Below are 17244 nucleotides of genomic sequence, written 5' to 3' on the forward strand. Positions count from 1 at the left end.
CCAGCTGGTAGAGACCGGAACGCGACGTCCGCGACTCTAAACAGCCGATCCGCTGCAGTCAGCCGTGGGCAAGACATTTTCGCCAAAGTGCAGTGCGACCGTGTCCGCGATAAATACTAACTACGCTAAAGCTACCAGCACTGAGTGTATGAAACTACAAGCCCGGTTGATTATGTCTCCGACAAATAAGTTGCAGGCCGAAGAAGGGGCGTGCAAACTTCCCAAGTTTTATTGCGACGTTCATAATAGGTACGTACTACACTAGGTACCTATAGTATACTATAAATTATTATTTCGTTATATGTATTAGTTGGTATATTCGTAGATAATATGCAACAAACAAATTGCAATGTGTAGTAGGCCGCATTATATGAATAATTATATTGCATCAGTATATCTTTCTACAGGTATTTGTGGGCAAAAAACGTTATAGATACCCGATTATTTAAGTTCGTATAAGGATTATAAATTATAATTATCTATAATTTAAATTTTATACATTTCAATAAATAATATGTACAATAGTTATTGAATTGATCAATGCCTGCTTGGGTCAATTGCAGTATAATAATAATTTTAAATACATTTTATAATAATTAATAATATAGTACAATTAAACAAAATCAATCATGAACAGTGGTTACATATTTGTAATGGAAATATGATTATTTTAACTTACTATGCTTTTTAAATATAGCCAAAATTAATTTAATTCAAATTTTTAACATCAATAATACATCACTAATTTTTAAAATTTAAAGTTGATAGATGTAATCTTTATTAAATTTAATTATTTTGCCCAACGCTGGGAACAGCATTTTTACCACAACATCTCGTGTTGCAAGTGAAAAAAAGTAAAATACCTTATAACCATAATGATATTATTATGTATACGCAATACACATGGCTAATAAGTGTGGATTGTATTATTGCAACAATTAATGATCATGGTTAGTGCGTGAAAAATGTATGTGCTTGTTAGTACTTAGTTATTACTAATTTCACTCCTGGCCGACACACCACAATATAAACAAATTCACGAGAAACGAGTTGTATACACATTTAGTTTGGACTTTGGATTCGATATAACTATATAATAATAAAAAAAATATATAATACATAGTTATGAAATGATTTTTTTTTAATATTTAATTAAACGTTTAAAACAAACGAAATATTATAAAAATTGGTAAAAAAAAAACTGGGCGAAAAGCAATGTTTTAATTATGTAACCCTATAACTTAAGTATTAAATTTCTGATATTTATATGTAGGTACTTTATATGCAGGCAACGACTGGACATCCCAATTCTGACGAAAATGTATTTATATGTTAATATTTCATAAACCCATTAAAAAATAAAACCTCGGGAAAACTCAATTTCCAAAGTTGTAACAAGATCAAAACATATCTGACAAAAAAAAAAAAAACGATAAAATGCAATTTTCAGAATTCTTAACTTTGCCGATGCATTTATTTTTATCTTTATGTTTAAAATTGGTAAATATTGTTTCCGCAAGAACACACGTAGCATAATCATATTATTATGTGACAAGACATGACTCGCGTTTACCGTGTAAATAATGTATATGTATTCAAAATGTTGATTTACACCGAATATAATGCAGCGTTTTCAACGTACACATAGGACTTAGAAGCGAAGCTATATAGGTAGGTACTAAATTATAACTTAAGGACAACGACGTCGTCTATAATATATAGTATGCATAAATATAATTGTAATAATATGACAAGCTTGCACAAGCGTCTGTATAGGTAATATCGTCATAATATAATATGGTAGCGGCATTGTTTTTTTTTTTTAAAGTAACTCATAAATTTATATTTCACACACTACCTGTTGAGGATGTGGATGTAGTCCCGGATGGACAAGAGCTGCGTGTTGTAAAGCCGTGGCCGTGGCTGCGGTCGGCATATCAGCATACGCCAACGGATGATGCCATAACTCTGCCGGAGCACCGGTGAAGAATGGGGCGCCTAGATCTAGACGGCGACAAAGACAAATAAATACAAATATATTATTACAACGATGGATTATAAATTCAAAAGTGTGTCGGAAATCAAGGGTACGAGGGTGGTATTTGTGAGGGGGTGTGGTGAGGAGCGGCGAAAGTGGCGCGATGGGGGTCAAAATTCGGGTGGTTAAATAGATCTATGCACTATATACAGTACTGGATTGTGTCCGATTATAAGGTATAGTTGCCCGGCGCTGTTTAAGGAGAATATATTCAACGCATATTTATTATCTGCGCGACAACAATAAAATAATATAACAATTTATAATTTGATTAATATGTAAACATATTATTACAGTTATGCCGGATTATATAGTTTATGTTATAGAGCAGTAAAATTATAATATATTGATTTGTACATACTTTCTAGTATTATACATGTATTGAATTGTATGCAATGCTCTCATTGATTAGTTGTAAAAAGTAAATGTATTTTCTGAGCAGCTGAATCGCATAAAGCGATACGATTTAACGGCAATAAGTGTCGGTACATCTTTTAAAGCCGTGGACTGAAATTTTACTAAAAAAATATGGTAGATAAACTACGAAAAGGTCGTCCATTAGCCGACAGAGGCAGTCGCCACCGGCTATCGCTAATGTTTGCGTAGCTCCAATAGTCCAATCAATATTTTCCTCCTATAGATATGATAGACGCGCGTTTCTCTCCCTGTCGGTCTTCATCGGGAACAGTTGGCGTTCACACCCCCTGGCGCAGTATAATATAATAAACTAGTAATCACGGACGGGGTAGGACGGCAGGACGGTGCCCGGGAAGTAGACGAGGTATGCAGGTACTTACGTCCGGTGAGCGGGTGCATCAGGCCTTGGTGCGTGTTGGGCGTGACGTTTGCGTTGGCGGGCTGTTTTGGCTTGCTAACCTTCGTGTTGCTTTTAGCGAATTCTAGCCGTATGGTTTGCGGCATGTCGGGATCGAACCGGACGCCCTGCTGCCGAAACCAAACACACAACAATACAGTGCTACCATCCCGTGTCGGAAATCAGAGCAGGCAGTTTCCGCTCAAGTACGACTACGATTTGGGTTGTGGCGGGGAGGAGTTGGAGTGCGATTCTAGACGCGACACGCGAAGTTTTATTTGGTAATTTTTTTTTTTTAATTCTTTCTTCGCGCGTGGTGCCAATATGACGTATGATATCACTACGCGTGATGGTATAATACGAGACAGCGTTTTCTAATAAATATGAGCTCGTCGTACTCGTGCTTTATTTCACTACGGAAACTACCCGTCTGTGGTTATCGTTTAACATAATCTAAATGTAAAAGTCTTGGTCCGTAGACATATAAAACTACTTGCCGATTATAATATATATCGGTACACTAAGGCCGCTCGGCAAAAGGTCGCAACGCTTAAGTGCATATAATTATAATTATGTTGTTGGTTTATATAATAATATAAGCATTATAATAATCATAATGACGGTAAAAACGAACGTTGAACACAACTCCGTTTTAATAGTCATAGATCTCGTTCTATTTTAGAGTCAATATACAACGTGCGTAAACATAATACATAATATGTACAGTTAATTAAGCGTTGAACAGACATATAGAACTGGCGTGTTACGCTTTATTTGTATTTTTTTTTGGAAAACGAATTTTAAAAAAACACGTGGCATAGTAAACATCAACCTCTGCGCTTACTCGCGGCCGTAGTACACGGCAAACCAAGTGATTTTATACGTCTACGGTTTAATATGTCCATTACGTTTCCGGGTCATAAACTCTCTTGCTTAATGTACGCTGGAAAATGTCGTGAAGTCAACTTTAGGGAGAGGGGCAGAATTAGCGTGACGACGGTATACTTTGTGAAATACGACGGTATACCTCTCGCATAATAATAACAGTTTTAATACAATATATCATATTATATAATATATCGTATTTTACGTGTGCGTATGTTTGTATATATTATGTTTTTTTTTTAATGTCAGTGATAAGCGTAATACTATAATAATGTACACCTATATAGGTAGGATGGCATGTTTGACGTTAATACTCGTATGATATTGTATCGTACGCACACATACACACACATATAATATAAGTACATCACGAAGTTTAAAGTTTTGTAATGCGACGGTGTTTAGAAACTCACGTCACGTTTGGGGGATGTAGTTTCGATCAAAGTCCAAAAAGAGTTTATCACGGGGAAATAATATAATATAATAATAATAATATTACAAATAACATTAGGTTATATATAGTTCATATATAATATAATATAAAACGCACCTGAAGGTCTTGTTTGGCGGCCTCGGCGCCAGCGCGTGTCTGGAACGTAACAAAACCCACTGGCTGCAAAAAACAATGAAAAGTCAAAAATATATCATAACGACGTTACTACTACGATTTTAAGACTTTTATTTGGGCTTACCGAAGCTGTTTTGCCATTTTTGCTTGTAACTTTTAAAAGAGATCCTTCGTAACCCTAAGAAAAAAAATGAATAAATAAAACACATAATATTAGTATATTATGTAACGACAGCAATATCCAACAACAAAAACACCCTCTCGTTACAACAATAAACCGTTGTTCGATAATAAACCGATGAATCGTGTATTGTTGTTAGGGGAGGGTACATTTGCGGCACAAATTGGAATCGTGGCTGTTGTCGTTGTTGATAACCGCATTAACGACTGTGGCAAGTCATTACTATTGAATTCACAGAGGATTTCGAAAACGAAGTCGAATAAGAATGAGTTTTTATATTTATCATACGCCACGAATGTCGATTTCACACTGTCGTACATCGAGGAAAAGACGAACATCAGTGTCGGCATGCCATGAATGATATTATTATACGATCGGAAGGTGCAGTGCTTTATTTATTATAATAATATGTAACATCCGAGAACGTTGTATCCAAGTTTATTTTATTCTAAATATTCTAGCGTAGTTTCACAAACATTATATTATTTTTATTTATGCATCGGAATCGTTAAAAACCTATCGACAGTAGCATTTGCTTATTGTAGTTGTAAACCTTATAGTTTCGACTTCCGAGAAAATTTTAGAATTCGTAATAGAGTGCGCAGAGCGAATTCGTTTCGACACTGCAGAAAAGCAACCAGGCGCTTTTTTATGACTGTTGACAAGAAACCAGTTATCTCAACACGGTAAATATAATATATTTAGTAATTTAATTTTTTATTATTTTAAGTACTAATTTCTGCGGATAGCAATAATGTAATTTAGTTTCGATAAAACAGTTTCGTGCCAACGCCATGTATCACCCAATGCAACAATAGGACGATAACTGAAAAGCTATAAAGCCGGAAAGAAATTTAATTAAATGTTAAAATTAGTTAGAGAAATAACGCAACGCGTATCAAGAACCTATAACGACCCGTTGGGTATCGCGTACACCAATCATCGAAGAGCGAGTCATTGTCAATCGGCGAAGAAGTGGCGGGGGGGCATAGGTCTCGCCCCCCCCCCCCCCCAGACCACTTCAACAGACAACCAACTCCTCTTTTTACTTACAGAAATATTTTAAAGTGTGTAATGTACTTATGTCTTGGAAGTAATTATTTTTAGGAGGCCTCCCCAAAAATTAAACCCTGGATCCGCCACTGCGGTGAAGCCAAGTGTGGGGGTTTGAATATATTTGACGTGCGTAAAGTGTATAAATTATAACCTATGTGTATAGTTACGGCGCTGATACCATATTATATGTACATTTTTCAAAACACCAATAATATATCATTTAAAAGAGTGGGAAAGAGCGGCAAAGAGGACGCGTCAATCTCGTAAAAGAGCGTGTATTTAATAACAATGACCGGACAGTATCGGCTCAGCGAATTTTTTGTACTGATGCGGTCCTCTCAACGGACGCATTATTCATATATTATATTAAATTACAATGTAGTAATATAGGTATACAAAATGTACGGCGCAAGCGGTGATGGCTGCATGCGAAACACGGCCTTTTCGTCGGATTATCAATATTGCGTGATCTGGATGGCTATTCGATGAGCATAATATACAGATAAAGGTATTAGTGTTTTGTTTTGTTTTTCAATCACGAATGCAGATTATACATATTTAATACCCGAGTTTTAAACCCTGCAGCCGTGTGTCAACACCACCGCCGACATGTTTTCGGCGCGTCACGAACATGGTTTTTAAAAATTGTCCACGTCAGGCAGATTCACAAAAGCGACTGCCGAGTTTTCGCGCAGGGAATTGCCGCGGACGTCGTTTTAATGGTGTCTATCCCGCGTCTCACGAGCTCGGGAATCGAATATCGATCACGCGGAAACCGCCGCTCACAGGTTTTACGACTCTGATTATTGTTGTATTCCAACCTGCCCGAAATAAGTGTATATAGGTACCTACGCGTGGAGGGGCGATATAGTAACCACGTACAGTCTATAAAAAAATAACTGCGTAATATTTATTACACACGCGCGCCAGGTTGTATAGTACGGTTCAGCACGCGAATTCAAATCGTTATGTCGGTGTGTATAGTTTGCCCGTTGCCTAGACACGGCTCGTAATAATAAGTCGCCTCGTGTCGTGGCCCGTGGGTATAGGTAGGTAGGTACCCTGCGTATTACAATATAATATAATATAATATTATACTAAAATAGAAGTTTCGCCGATCGACATCGACGCCGTTATGAGATTATTATTGTTCCACGTCGGTTATGTTATACTACGCACTATATTTTATAATATACAAACGATAATATAATATTATATAATAATATCCATTCGGCTAGTATTTCTCGATGGTTGCGGACGATTCTCAATGTTTACAAATCATCAGTGGACAATTCTGCATACATAACTAACGGGCGAATTATTTTTATAAAAAAATATCAAACTATGCAATAGGTTATAGTAGCTGCCAGTAGGTACAATATAATATAATATATATATATAGGTACAATTAACGGATATTTTTTTCCCATTCATTTAAATAGACAAATTTACGAACGTTTACCATTTGTGACCACCCTCAGAATCAAACGTCCTCCACTCTTTCATAAATGTAAAACTACTAAGTATAAGATGCGTATTTTGGGAAACAATGGCATGTATTAAAAAACATTGAATAACTAATTAAGTGATTATTTTAGAATATTTTTAACATTGATGGCTGATTTGATACTTTTTTTCTAGATATTAGGTATAATTGCAATGTGAAATTCAATAAGGAAGTGGAAGGTTTATTAATACTTGATTTGAGTTTATCTATTGTTAATAGGTACCAATATAATATGTTACTTTGATATGACAAATAAAATAATATTTTATTATGGTTTTAAAAATGTAATATACAATCGAAATACATAATTTACCATGTACGAGTATTAAAGAAACTTCACGTTTCAATACCTATATTGTTATGTACAAATATAAATAGACGACCAGACGACGAAAGTGTTATTTAATTTGAGGGATCATTTTATAATTTTTTTTTGTATAAAATGCAGTGAATTTACCGGGAAATCTCTGAGTGAACAATATTTATAAATCCTTAATTGTAGGTAAATAGTTAATATATTTTATCAAATAACTGTATAAATATAAATTAACAGTTTATATAATTAAAGTATTTTGTTTTCTATTTTTTCCTTTTATTTAATCGGTATGAAAAGTTCACCGCAGATAACAAACGAGACGCCACGTTAAACATTTTTAAATTTACATATTATTTAAATGTTAACTTTTTATTTTTGAGTTAATAATAAACGGTTAGGGTAAAATCGTTTATTTTCCTATTATTAGTAGGATGATATTTTAAAATTAGGTATTGTTATTTTTAAAGCCTTGAGGGTGTTCAGTCGTAATCGACATCCCCTACCCTACCACCAGAGATGTATAGACTACTGTGAATATATTATACAAACATTGTGTAACGAAACTTTTTTTTTTTAATACTGTACGATAGCACCACGGCTGTTTGGTTTGTTTTTTTAGACATTACATAATATATGATATATCTGAGCAAGTATTACACTCATAGCCTAGCCACTAAAACAATATAATATGTGAGATTAAAATATTAATTGATCTACCTACGGCGTGTTTAATCAATGAAAATAATATAATTCCAATATACTCCCTCCTTATGATATGACGTATATTTAGCAGTTGGTGGAAAGTTTTTAAAACTATAAGTTATAACATTATTTTTGGGATAAAGTTAAATGGAATTTTCTAAATTGGTATATTTAATTCCCTGTCTTACAGTATAGTACACGATTAATAAATTCTATAAACCAGGAAATCAAGTTTATTTATTCGTGATTCGAGATCGACAGCGTTTATTTGCGTAAATTAGATTTTGAAAATACAATACGCGTACTACCTAAACTCAACGATATTGTTTCGTATGTGGTTTTAATACATAATTATTGTTGAATATTTTACAGTAAATCATATATGTTTTTATATTACCTCATATGCTCGAAACAGCAAGTACAGTTCACGTGGCTTGGCGTCCATTGGTAGACCACTGACGAATAATGTTCTCACCTATGGACAAAAAAATTAACAAATTCTTTAGATTCTGACAGTAGCAAAACAATAGTTATGTTAGAAGCTAAAATTTTTGTCGAGAACTTTGCTCCCTTCATATTTAAAACACCATCGAGGAACCGCCCTTGCGTGTCCATTATACAGCGTGTCAGCGTGTGCGTGACAATTGTAATTTCCTATTTTCCCGACGGCGCTTTTCCATTAAGTTAAATACATTTAGGATTTCCGTACCTACGCGCGCACATTTACACACACACACAAAGTATATGGAATTATAAAAATATTTATAGGATACAGTACATCGACAAAAAGTGTATATTTTGTGGTATACGTTTCGTACGAAATGTCAATTAAATTAAAAAAGTAGCATTTGCCAAAAAAAAAGAAAAATTGTTGAAACGTTCATACGAACAACTACAGTAATTAATAATAATATTTATATTCGAATAGGTAGCTGCTGTAAATGAAGTTTTCGTAGTACGTTACACATTTGTTGTTTTTATGGCGGCAGACTCTACCCTGTATACAAAGTGCATTTCATAGAGAACAAAAGAAAACCCCCTGGGTCGTGCTTTGGTTCTCTTTGTTTTTTAAAGGTCATCACCATGTCACGCTGGTGAAGCACGGGGTGGTAGTTTCGTGACTTTTCGATCCACCGAAAGGTCTGACGGGACAGAGAAACACTCGACTGAGGGAGTAACAAAAAAAAATAATACAGCAAATATACCCCCTTCGCACGTACGCGTATGTATATACTCGTGGACGAGAAGAGTGCCTCTCTAAGGGCACGGGGTTTTTTTAAGAGCCATTGGAAAGAGGAAAAAGAAGAGGCCCTGGGGATGTTTAAATACTAGGTGGGGAAGGGATTAGTTCGATAGATGTATGTGCCAGTGTGCCACACTATGGCTGAGGCGGAAAAAGTTACAACTAACAGAGAATATAAATACATTTTTATATATACATATAGAAATATATATATAAAAAGTCGGTCTCCAGGGTACCGGTAGAATATTCAATTTAAAAACGAATTTACCATAAAACCTTGAAAAAGTTTTTCAAAATAAATTTGAGTTATACTAATAAATATTATAAGGTTAACTTCGCACTGATCAGTGTACAATGGCAACAGTCTATAACAATAATTAATTTGCAATAATATAGTGTGTAATAAACACTATAGGTTACCAGTTAATAGTGAATTCATACAAAAATATTACCTACCTACTCGTATATTATATTATATAATTCGCGGAGTTAAATATTTATTTGTCAATATTTTAACTTTGCAACATCCTAAGGATATTTTAGCATTGGTTTGAAGAAATACTTTTACAATATTATGATACGTTTAAACAAATCATATTGATTTAATAATAACAGACATAATTAATAATACGTTGATGGGCATACAAAAGTTCGTGTCTACGTCAATTATTGTACAAACGTGGAAATGGAAATTATTCTGAAAATTATTTAAAGTTTTAGTACAATAATTAGTAAAACCTACGATGGTTATCTTCGTGCGCAATATATTCCAGCGTGTTATGTTAATGAAAAAACACGTTTTAATAGAGTCCGTAGTTGACTGTGCCCGCGTGAAGGTAGGAAGAGCGGCCGGAGATGTCACTTTTTAGAGGGTCCTAATAGTACTAACATAATTTAACTCCAGCTTTGAGGGTGACTACAATGTACTATTTTATAGTTGTATGTTTTCCTTTTTATTCGAGCGTATACAGAATTGACAATTGCCGTAAATAGATTACATCCATAGGTCGGGTATGTGATAGTGGTGAGGTGGTGCAGGACTACAGGAGGTTTGGCGTTCGGGTGGAATCTTTATAAGTATACAACATGTACCTCGCAGTCCTTTTTACTACCGTCTCCGCCACCACTACTCGCACAGGTAGACTAAAAATTGACGACAACGACAACGATGGGGGCGGCGGTGGTGTGGAGCAGGTAGGTAGTTTAATATAATAATATAGTATAGTGGAGCTTTGCTGGCGGTGTGGCCTCGGTGGGGCAGTCGTGGGGGGGAGGTAGGGCGCCACGACGGACGGCGTGGCCATGGCAACGGCGTTATCAACACAACCGACCACGGCCGAGTCGATAACACTCTTTATTAATGTTTACAAACTCGTTTCTGCAGTGCACAAGTTCGACCGAATTAATGATTCACGAGCAATTTTCCAGAGTAGGTAAATATTTTCACGATAAAATTTACAACGGGCAATATAAAGCTGGAGCCGAAATGCCGAAACAATGATCCGATGCAGTGCACCGGTTGCAATCACAAAGTGCGTTATATTATATTATATTGTTCACAAGGATACTATTACACAGTTCTATAGGATGTTTCATCCCATGTAAACATTGAAATAGATAATTTGGTACCTAGCGTATATTGGCTATATAGGACATTGGTCTCTGGATTTTTAAATCGTTATTTTCATTAATTTCTCTAGTATTTTAAATAGTAAGACAATAATCTTAAATTTGAAAATTAATTCAATATTAGTTTATTATATTATCAAGATTAGATTTTTTTAATTTTTTTTTTCATGAAAATTAAAATAATACAAATAGGAACATAAAATATAATTACAGATAGTTAAGAGTTAAAAATAACCCACAATTATGATTTAAGTAAAAAATAAAATGTTTTAAAAATATACAAATATAATAAAGATAGGTACTAGGTGGACATATGTATGAGCTAAACTTTAATTCTAAATGTGTATTATACCATTCCAAACTGGGATTCTCAGATAGCTATATCAAAACCAAAGGGACCAAAACGCCTCAGACCAATTGTACTAGGTATCTTAATATTTGGCGGGACGAAATATTCGTAAACTCAATATATACACGCACGCGATAAAATATACCTTTAGGCTTTAGAATAAAGTCATATACGTTGTACGATTACAGGATTTAAACTCGCAGCGCCTTATAGGTAGCTATATAGTATATAGAATGTACACCAGTCAACAAATCGGCTTTCGTCGGATGGTAATTGACGCGACTCTTCAGCCCCGTAGAAGTTTGGTCATACTTGACGAAAATCAATTCGGCTGACGAGAGATTAAGTGGACCATCACAATAAATTGACAGTATTTAGTCGTAGCTATATGGGGCCGTGGAACAACGCACAAGCGGACAGACGACAGATCGTCCCGTAAAACTGTGACGATTACGTTTATGTTATGGGTCTATTTACAAAACTGTCTTCCCGGTTCGAAGTGTTATTTATTTTTTTTCCTCGGGACTAAATCCTACGCGTAGATGTTTTTACACACACTCGCATATTAAAGAACCATTCACATTACGAACAACGCACCTTAACATCTGCACGGTCTATTCATACGATATAATGATCCTGCGCGCTTTCGATGTACTATATAATATGCACATGCAATTCGTTTTCGAGTGGAAGTCGACTTTTTTTTTTTAATTCCGCGCGTGTGTGTCCGTGTGCGTAAACAAAACGCTCTTACGATATATTATATGCGTCACACGTTTTAGTCAAACGACAAAAAATTAAATACTTGATGTTTATAAGAGAAGGCGTGTGAAGGTAAACGATTTTTTTCATTCATCGCATTTGATTTGTGTATACAACTTTTTTTTTGTCGTGCTCGCGTTTTCATACGATATGAAAATAACCCGATTTGAAAAACAAAAAAAAAACAAAATTAAAACTTGAACAAAGACAAAGTTATTTATTATTTTTACGTGTTTGTATAGCTATTGTATATGGGAAAAGTGATTTACGCGAGATAATAATGAACAAAAATATTATAATCGTCGTAATAATATTATAATACGACAGCGTCATAGCGTTTTACTCTATTCTACTCTACAAATATATATTATATAATAAAGGCGAACGAGATCCAGACGACGACGGCGGCACCGACGCTGCGATAAGAGATGGGACCTATAATTATTTACGTATAAGTTAAAATGTACAATACATAGATGGCCGAAATCTTCTAACGATATAGTATAACCGTCGTATAGCTGAACATATTATTATAATAACGAGTAGTACGGCGAAAGGGGTCTCTAGAAAGACACGGGCGTGATGACAGATTCCGAGGAGTTTGCAATTCGTCGGAGAAGACGAGTGGTGGTGGCTTCGGCGGGGGCGACGGGAGAGGAGCAAAAGAGAGCGAACCCAGAGGCCAAGTATCATCGTTGGTGTCAGAGAAATGCGCGTACAAAGGAAATAAAAACTGTATCGCTCTTCAACGATCGCTGCTGAAGTAATGTATTTGCACAAACCTCTCGCGACAAGTGCGAGGCAGATGGCATAAGAAATACATTTGTGTATACGCGCAGTGCCGCCTAAACAAATTTTTCATCTGCCGGAAAATGTGATTATGCCTCGTTTTCAATTAGTTATTATCCATATATTGAGGAAAAACTATAAATCATAATCATCACTCCGTTACAAATATATTCATATAATAATATGTATAGGCAATAGTTATAATCGCCATAATTGTAGTAAAAACTTTTTTTTAAGATCACCGTTCCCTAATAGTTTGGTATAAAATAGCTAAATATTATTAAAAAAAATTCTACCGCAGCGTTACCAAGAATTTCACCTCCCCTTAACATGGAACCATCTATACGGACGCTACGACCCGCAGAGCGCAGACTATTATACATTGCTCATTGCTAAGCATGCTTTGTTTAATAATACATCCAGCTTAGTGTACCGTGGTAATGTACGTATATTTAACCGCGTATTTTAATGCGAAATAATAATTCCTACGCAACGGCTTCTCCCTCGTTAAAAATCGTTTTTCTAACATGTTCACACCGGATGTTTTCAGTGTTATTACAATATGATATACCATAAAGTAGGTTCTGCGAGCATTATTACAACGTCGTATAATGTAATGTAGGTACACACAATGTTATATCATGTACCTACCTCGGTGTATTTTCTATACAGATTCAGAGAGATTATCGTATATACATAGATGTAGAAGAAATGTTAATAATTTTTATATTACAAGTATACATTATATATAATAGACGGTCTGCGGTAGACGAAATTAGGGCGGAAATACCCTACTTCCATTCGCATTTGTCGAAATCCGTCAGAGACAAAACTACGGTGGGTTGACATACATCCGTTATCGTCTCATATACGCAGTTTCAGACAGTTTACATACATGTATATACACTGTTGGGTAAAAACCTCAGAACAAGGGTTGACCCAAAATGCCGGGACATAGCTAGACGTGGACCGACGCGTAAACAATGTGCATATTATTATATACGAAGCATACGACGATCACGTTGCAGTCGTCGTCATAGTGTCGGGGTTGAGATAAATGGACAACATTATGTCGTGTTCGTGGTGGTGATAAAAAAGTTAATGTAAATGTTAATGTTGTTCTTTTTGAACAACAATGTCTTTTCGGAAAATAATTTTCGTCGAATACACCACCATATTATACCTACGGTCGATGATAATCACACTAGCTGCATGTATATGTTGATGGATGAGAGAACCTGAGCGAAGACCGCACGCACTGTCGTTGATTACATAATAAAGTTTTTTGATTGATGAAAACGCAACCGAGATAGGAAAAATAAAAATAAATATCATACAACTGTGAACAAATTTTATAGAAATATTACGAGGCGGCTTCATGTCCATGATGCATAACTGCAGCGGGTTTAAGTGAGTCACCATAGGTTCAACATCTCTTACAGATTGTACAAAAGTGTATGTACCCAACGTTCCCGCGTCGGTTAGTTATACGAAACAAAGTGCGAATGCAAGCTATGTTTTCTGCTTTGAATTAATTGATTACATCCAAGAAACAACAGTGTCACATATTGTAGTCCATATTATCAGCGTCCTACAATACCGTCAAAATATGTTCATGGCTACACGCCAGTTGTCTATTACTAGACGTTATTAATCGTTGTTAAAATAATAACAATATATAAGTTTGCACCTGAGAAAATATAGTTTAATGGAATATGTTTCCCGGGAACATGGCGGTATTATTTTATTGTGATTAATGACTATTACTATTTAATTATTTTTCTTTGCGATATTGTATTGCATTATGATCGTGAGAGGGATTTGGACTAGTTGGCGTGTCCGACCGTGAGGTTCTACAAAAATAACATCATATGTCGCACAGTACGGGGTGGTCACAACGTCATTTGAGTTATCCATCATTCATCAATAGTCGTATACGAAAGCGAGCAAGAGGGACGCACAAGTAATGCTCGAAGGCGCGGGACAATCGTACGAAATGTTCGCCCCGCAATCGACTTGACTGTGTCATACGAGCCATCTCTTCAGTTTATACCAACACACATGTCACGCATGAATAAGTGATAGTAGCAGTAAATTTATTAGTGGTAGTCTTGTAGTAGTTGTAATCACGATAATAACAGTATTAAATATTATTATTAGGTATATTATTATTAACCAAGTGTGAAAAAAATTGTTCCTTTAGTCATTAGTCGCGTTATTTGACACACACACACACGGTGACAAAGGGGTCGTGGTGTGGGGAGGTAGTCGTCTTCGTACCAGTAAGCGCCGACCACCGATGTATTGTACGTGTTCGCCGACAATTTGTCACGGCGCTGTGTCCATTGAAGCGGTTTTTGGAATGACAAGGGTACGCGTGTAAACAATGATGATAAAATATTTAAAAATATAGAAAATCATATTATATAATGTATATTATGGAATGTATATGGCATAATTGACGTACTTAATTATAATATTATAATTATAAATTGTCGATAGCGATATAGTTTTTATTTGACTATACTAGTATAAGAAGGTATGATATTATAATAAATTACAATAAATAATATTATTATTTATTATGACCCGATGATGGGGACAGGCGAATTAAACGGTTAATGCACAGGTGTGTGGGGACTGGTGGTGGGGGTGGCGTTGGAATTGAGGAGACGTTTCCGGGGACCATGGGATCGTGCAGCGACAGTGGTGGCGGCGGCGGCGGAGTTCAGTGGACTCGGTCGTGGCACTATAGGGGTGAGGGGGTGGCCGTGACCCGGGGTTGGATCAATAGCGAGGCCGCATGCCTTGTTTACGGTGTGTGCGTGTATGTCTGTATATAATACATATATAGATATATTATTTATATATCTTTACTCGCTAGTAGTAGTGGTGTACTTGGCCCTCTCCTCTATTCACTCCTTTCCAGTATTCACTTATATGTATATTGTATATATTGTACACACACACACACATATTGCACCTCTCACCTCACCATGCGAGTGTGTTTCTCGTCGTCGTCCCGAACGGCGAACGCACGCGTTATTATTATTTAAACGTGGTAATAAATAGTTAAGACTGCAGTATATATACTTTCCCTTCCCCTCGAAACGTCCCTCACCCCCGTTCCGTTGAAGTCCCACCCGTCCCACACGTTCACCTCAACGTGTGATTCCGACTAGCTTCTATAAGGTGAGGGTGAAATTAGATTTACTACAGGGTTTCCCGGGAGTTGTAAAGTTCCATGGTGTCATGTATATATACCGATATGTATGTATATATATTACATGTGTACGAATGTGTATAATAATATATTTAAGTCGCTCGGACGTTTGAATTTTCGTCCATATTATATAATAATAATAATAATAATAATCGGAATTTCGGCGTACACGGCCAAGTTGACTTGGATAAATGTTTAACAGCACGATTATCCTAACGATACTTAGTACTATTTAAATACGACGGTAATGTAGTCATTTCGGTGCCTAGTCAAGTGGGTTCGAGTAGTTTAGTTGTACGGTAGAAAGAAACGAACTTCCAATTTCTATCCAGTCGAGCAAACAGTTTATGAAACTATTTGTTAGGAACACAAACACACTTGAGAACCTTTGAGTTGTTGACCTACAATTTCACTATTCAAATTGAAAAAAAAAAACAAATTATACGCATTGCAAACGTCATTGTATGTGAAGTTTTGTGAAAGAGGAATCTAATTTCTGCAAATGCGTCCCTACTGCCGATGCCAGGACGACTGTTATACCGTTCGGTGGCTTCTCCGAGTAAAAGCGTATAAAATATACGCCACTTTTTTGGCTTCTGAAATATTATTTGCACACGCATCAAATCGATATCGATTCTCCGCCACATTCGAGTGTACCTACGTCTCTTATACAGGCGACGAGTATAAATAATTCTTGTAAGACCCGGTCGGTTATGTTTTTTTGCATAAAACAGACGTGGGTAAATAATGTATAGGTATAATAATCAGAAAAAAAAACTGTATTCTCTTTAAAAGTTATTGATTGTTTACTATAGTCAGTCGCATGGCAACCACGAGTCAAAACAAGCACGACCAATTTCGGTTGTGAATAATGTCAAAGTAAAAAATAATAATAGGTATACATAATAATATAATAATATTACTATAACAACGAGGTCAAAAGTATTAAACAGAAAATAAAATACTAACGTCACCCTTGACGTTTAACACTCGCGTTGACGGGCTGACAGGTTTTCGTCGCCAACGTCATACTTAACTCGCCTATAACGGCGTCGTCTAAACAATAATAATAATTCTCCACTCGCCTACGTAAAATTCCACAGCCGTCCGTCCGAGTCTAACCCAAACCGCCTGCGACAGGGAAGTCCGCACTCGACCCTACTCGGTCGACCTTTCAATCTT

The 17244-nt window shown here is 35.9% G+C and overlaps 1 protein-coding gene across 4 annotated transcripts in view; it reads right to left on the reverse strand.

Annotated features, from left to right (window-relative positions):
* The window catches only part of LOC132940174 (protein couch potato-like), a 56727-nt gene that overhangs the window by 5028 nt on the left and 34455 nt on the right, over positions 1 to 17244 (reverse strand). For 3 of the 4 annotated variants that reach the window (XR_009664066.1, XM_061007630.1, XM_061007628.1), the window contains exons 2-6: positions 8465 to 8542; positions 4430 to 4483; positions 4288 to 4350; positions 2836 to 2983; positions 1859 to 2004 (exon numbers count right to left, since the gene is read on the reverse strand). Coding sequence is in view for 3 of the 4 variants with exons in the window: in XM_061007630.1 (XP_060863613.1) it covers positions 1859 to 2004; positions 2836 to 2983; positions 4288 to 4350; positions 4430 to 4483; positions 8465 to 8542 (489 nt within the window). In the remaining variant the exon portion in view is untranslated. The remainder of the gene's footprint in view (positions 1 to 1858; positions 2005 to 2835; positions 2984 to 4287; positions 4351 to 4429; positions 4484 to 8464; positions 8543 to 17244) is intronic. The other variant, XM_061007629.1, reaches the window with a different exon arrangement.

Source organism: Metopolophium dirhodum, chromosome 3 (assembly GCF_019925205.1).
Source record: "Metopolophium dirhodum isolate CAU chromosome 3, ASM1992520v1, whole genome shotgun sequence".
Taxonomy (NCBI): Eukaryota; Metazoa; Arthropoda; class Insecta; order Hemiptera; family Aphididae; genus Metopolophium; species Metopolophium dirhodum.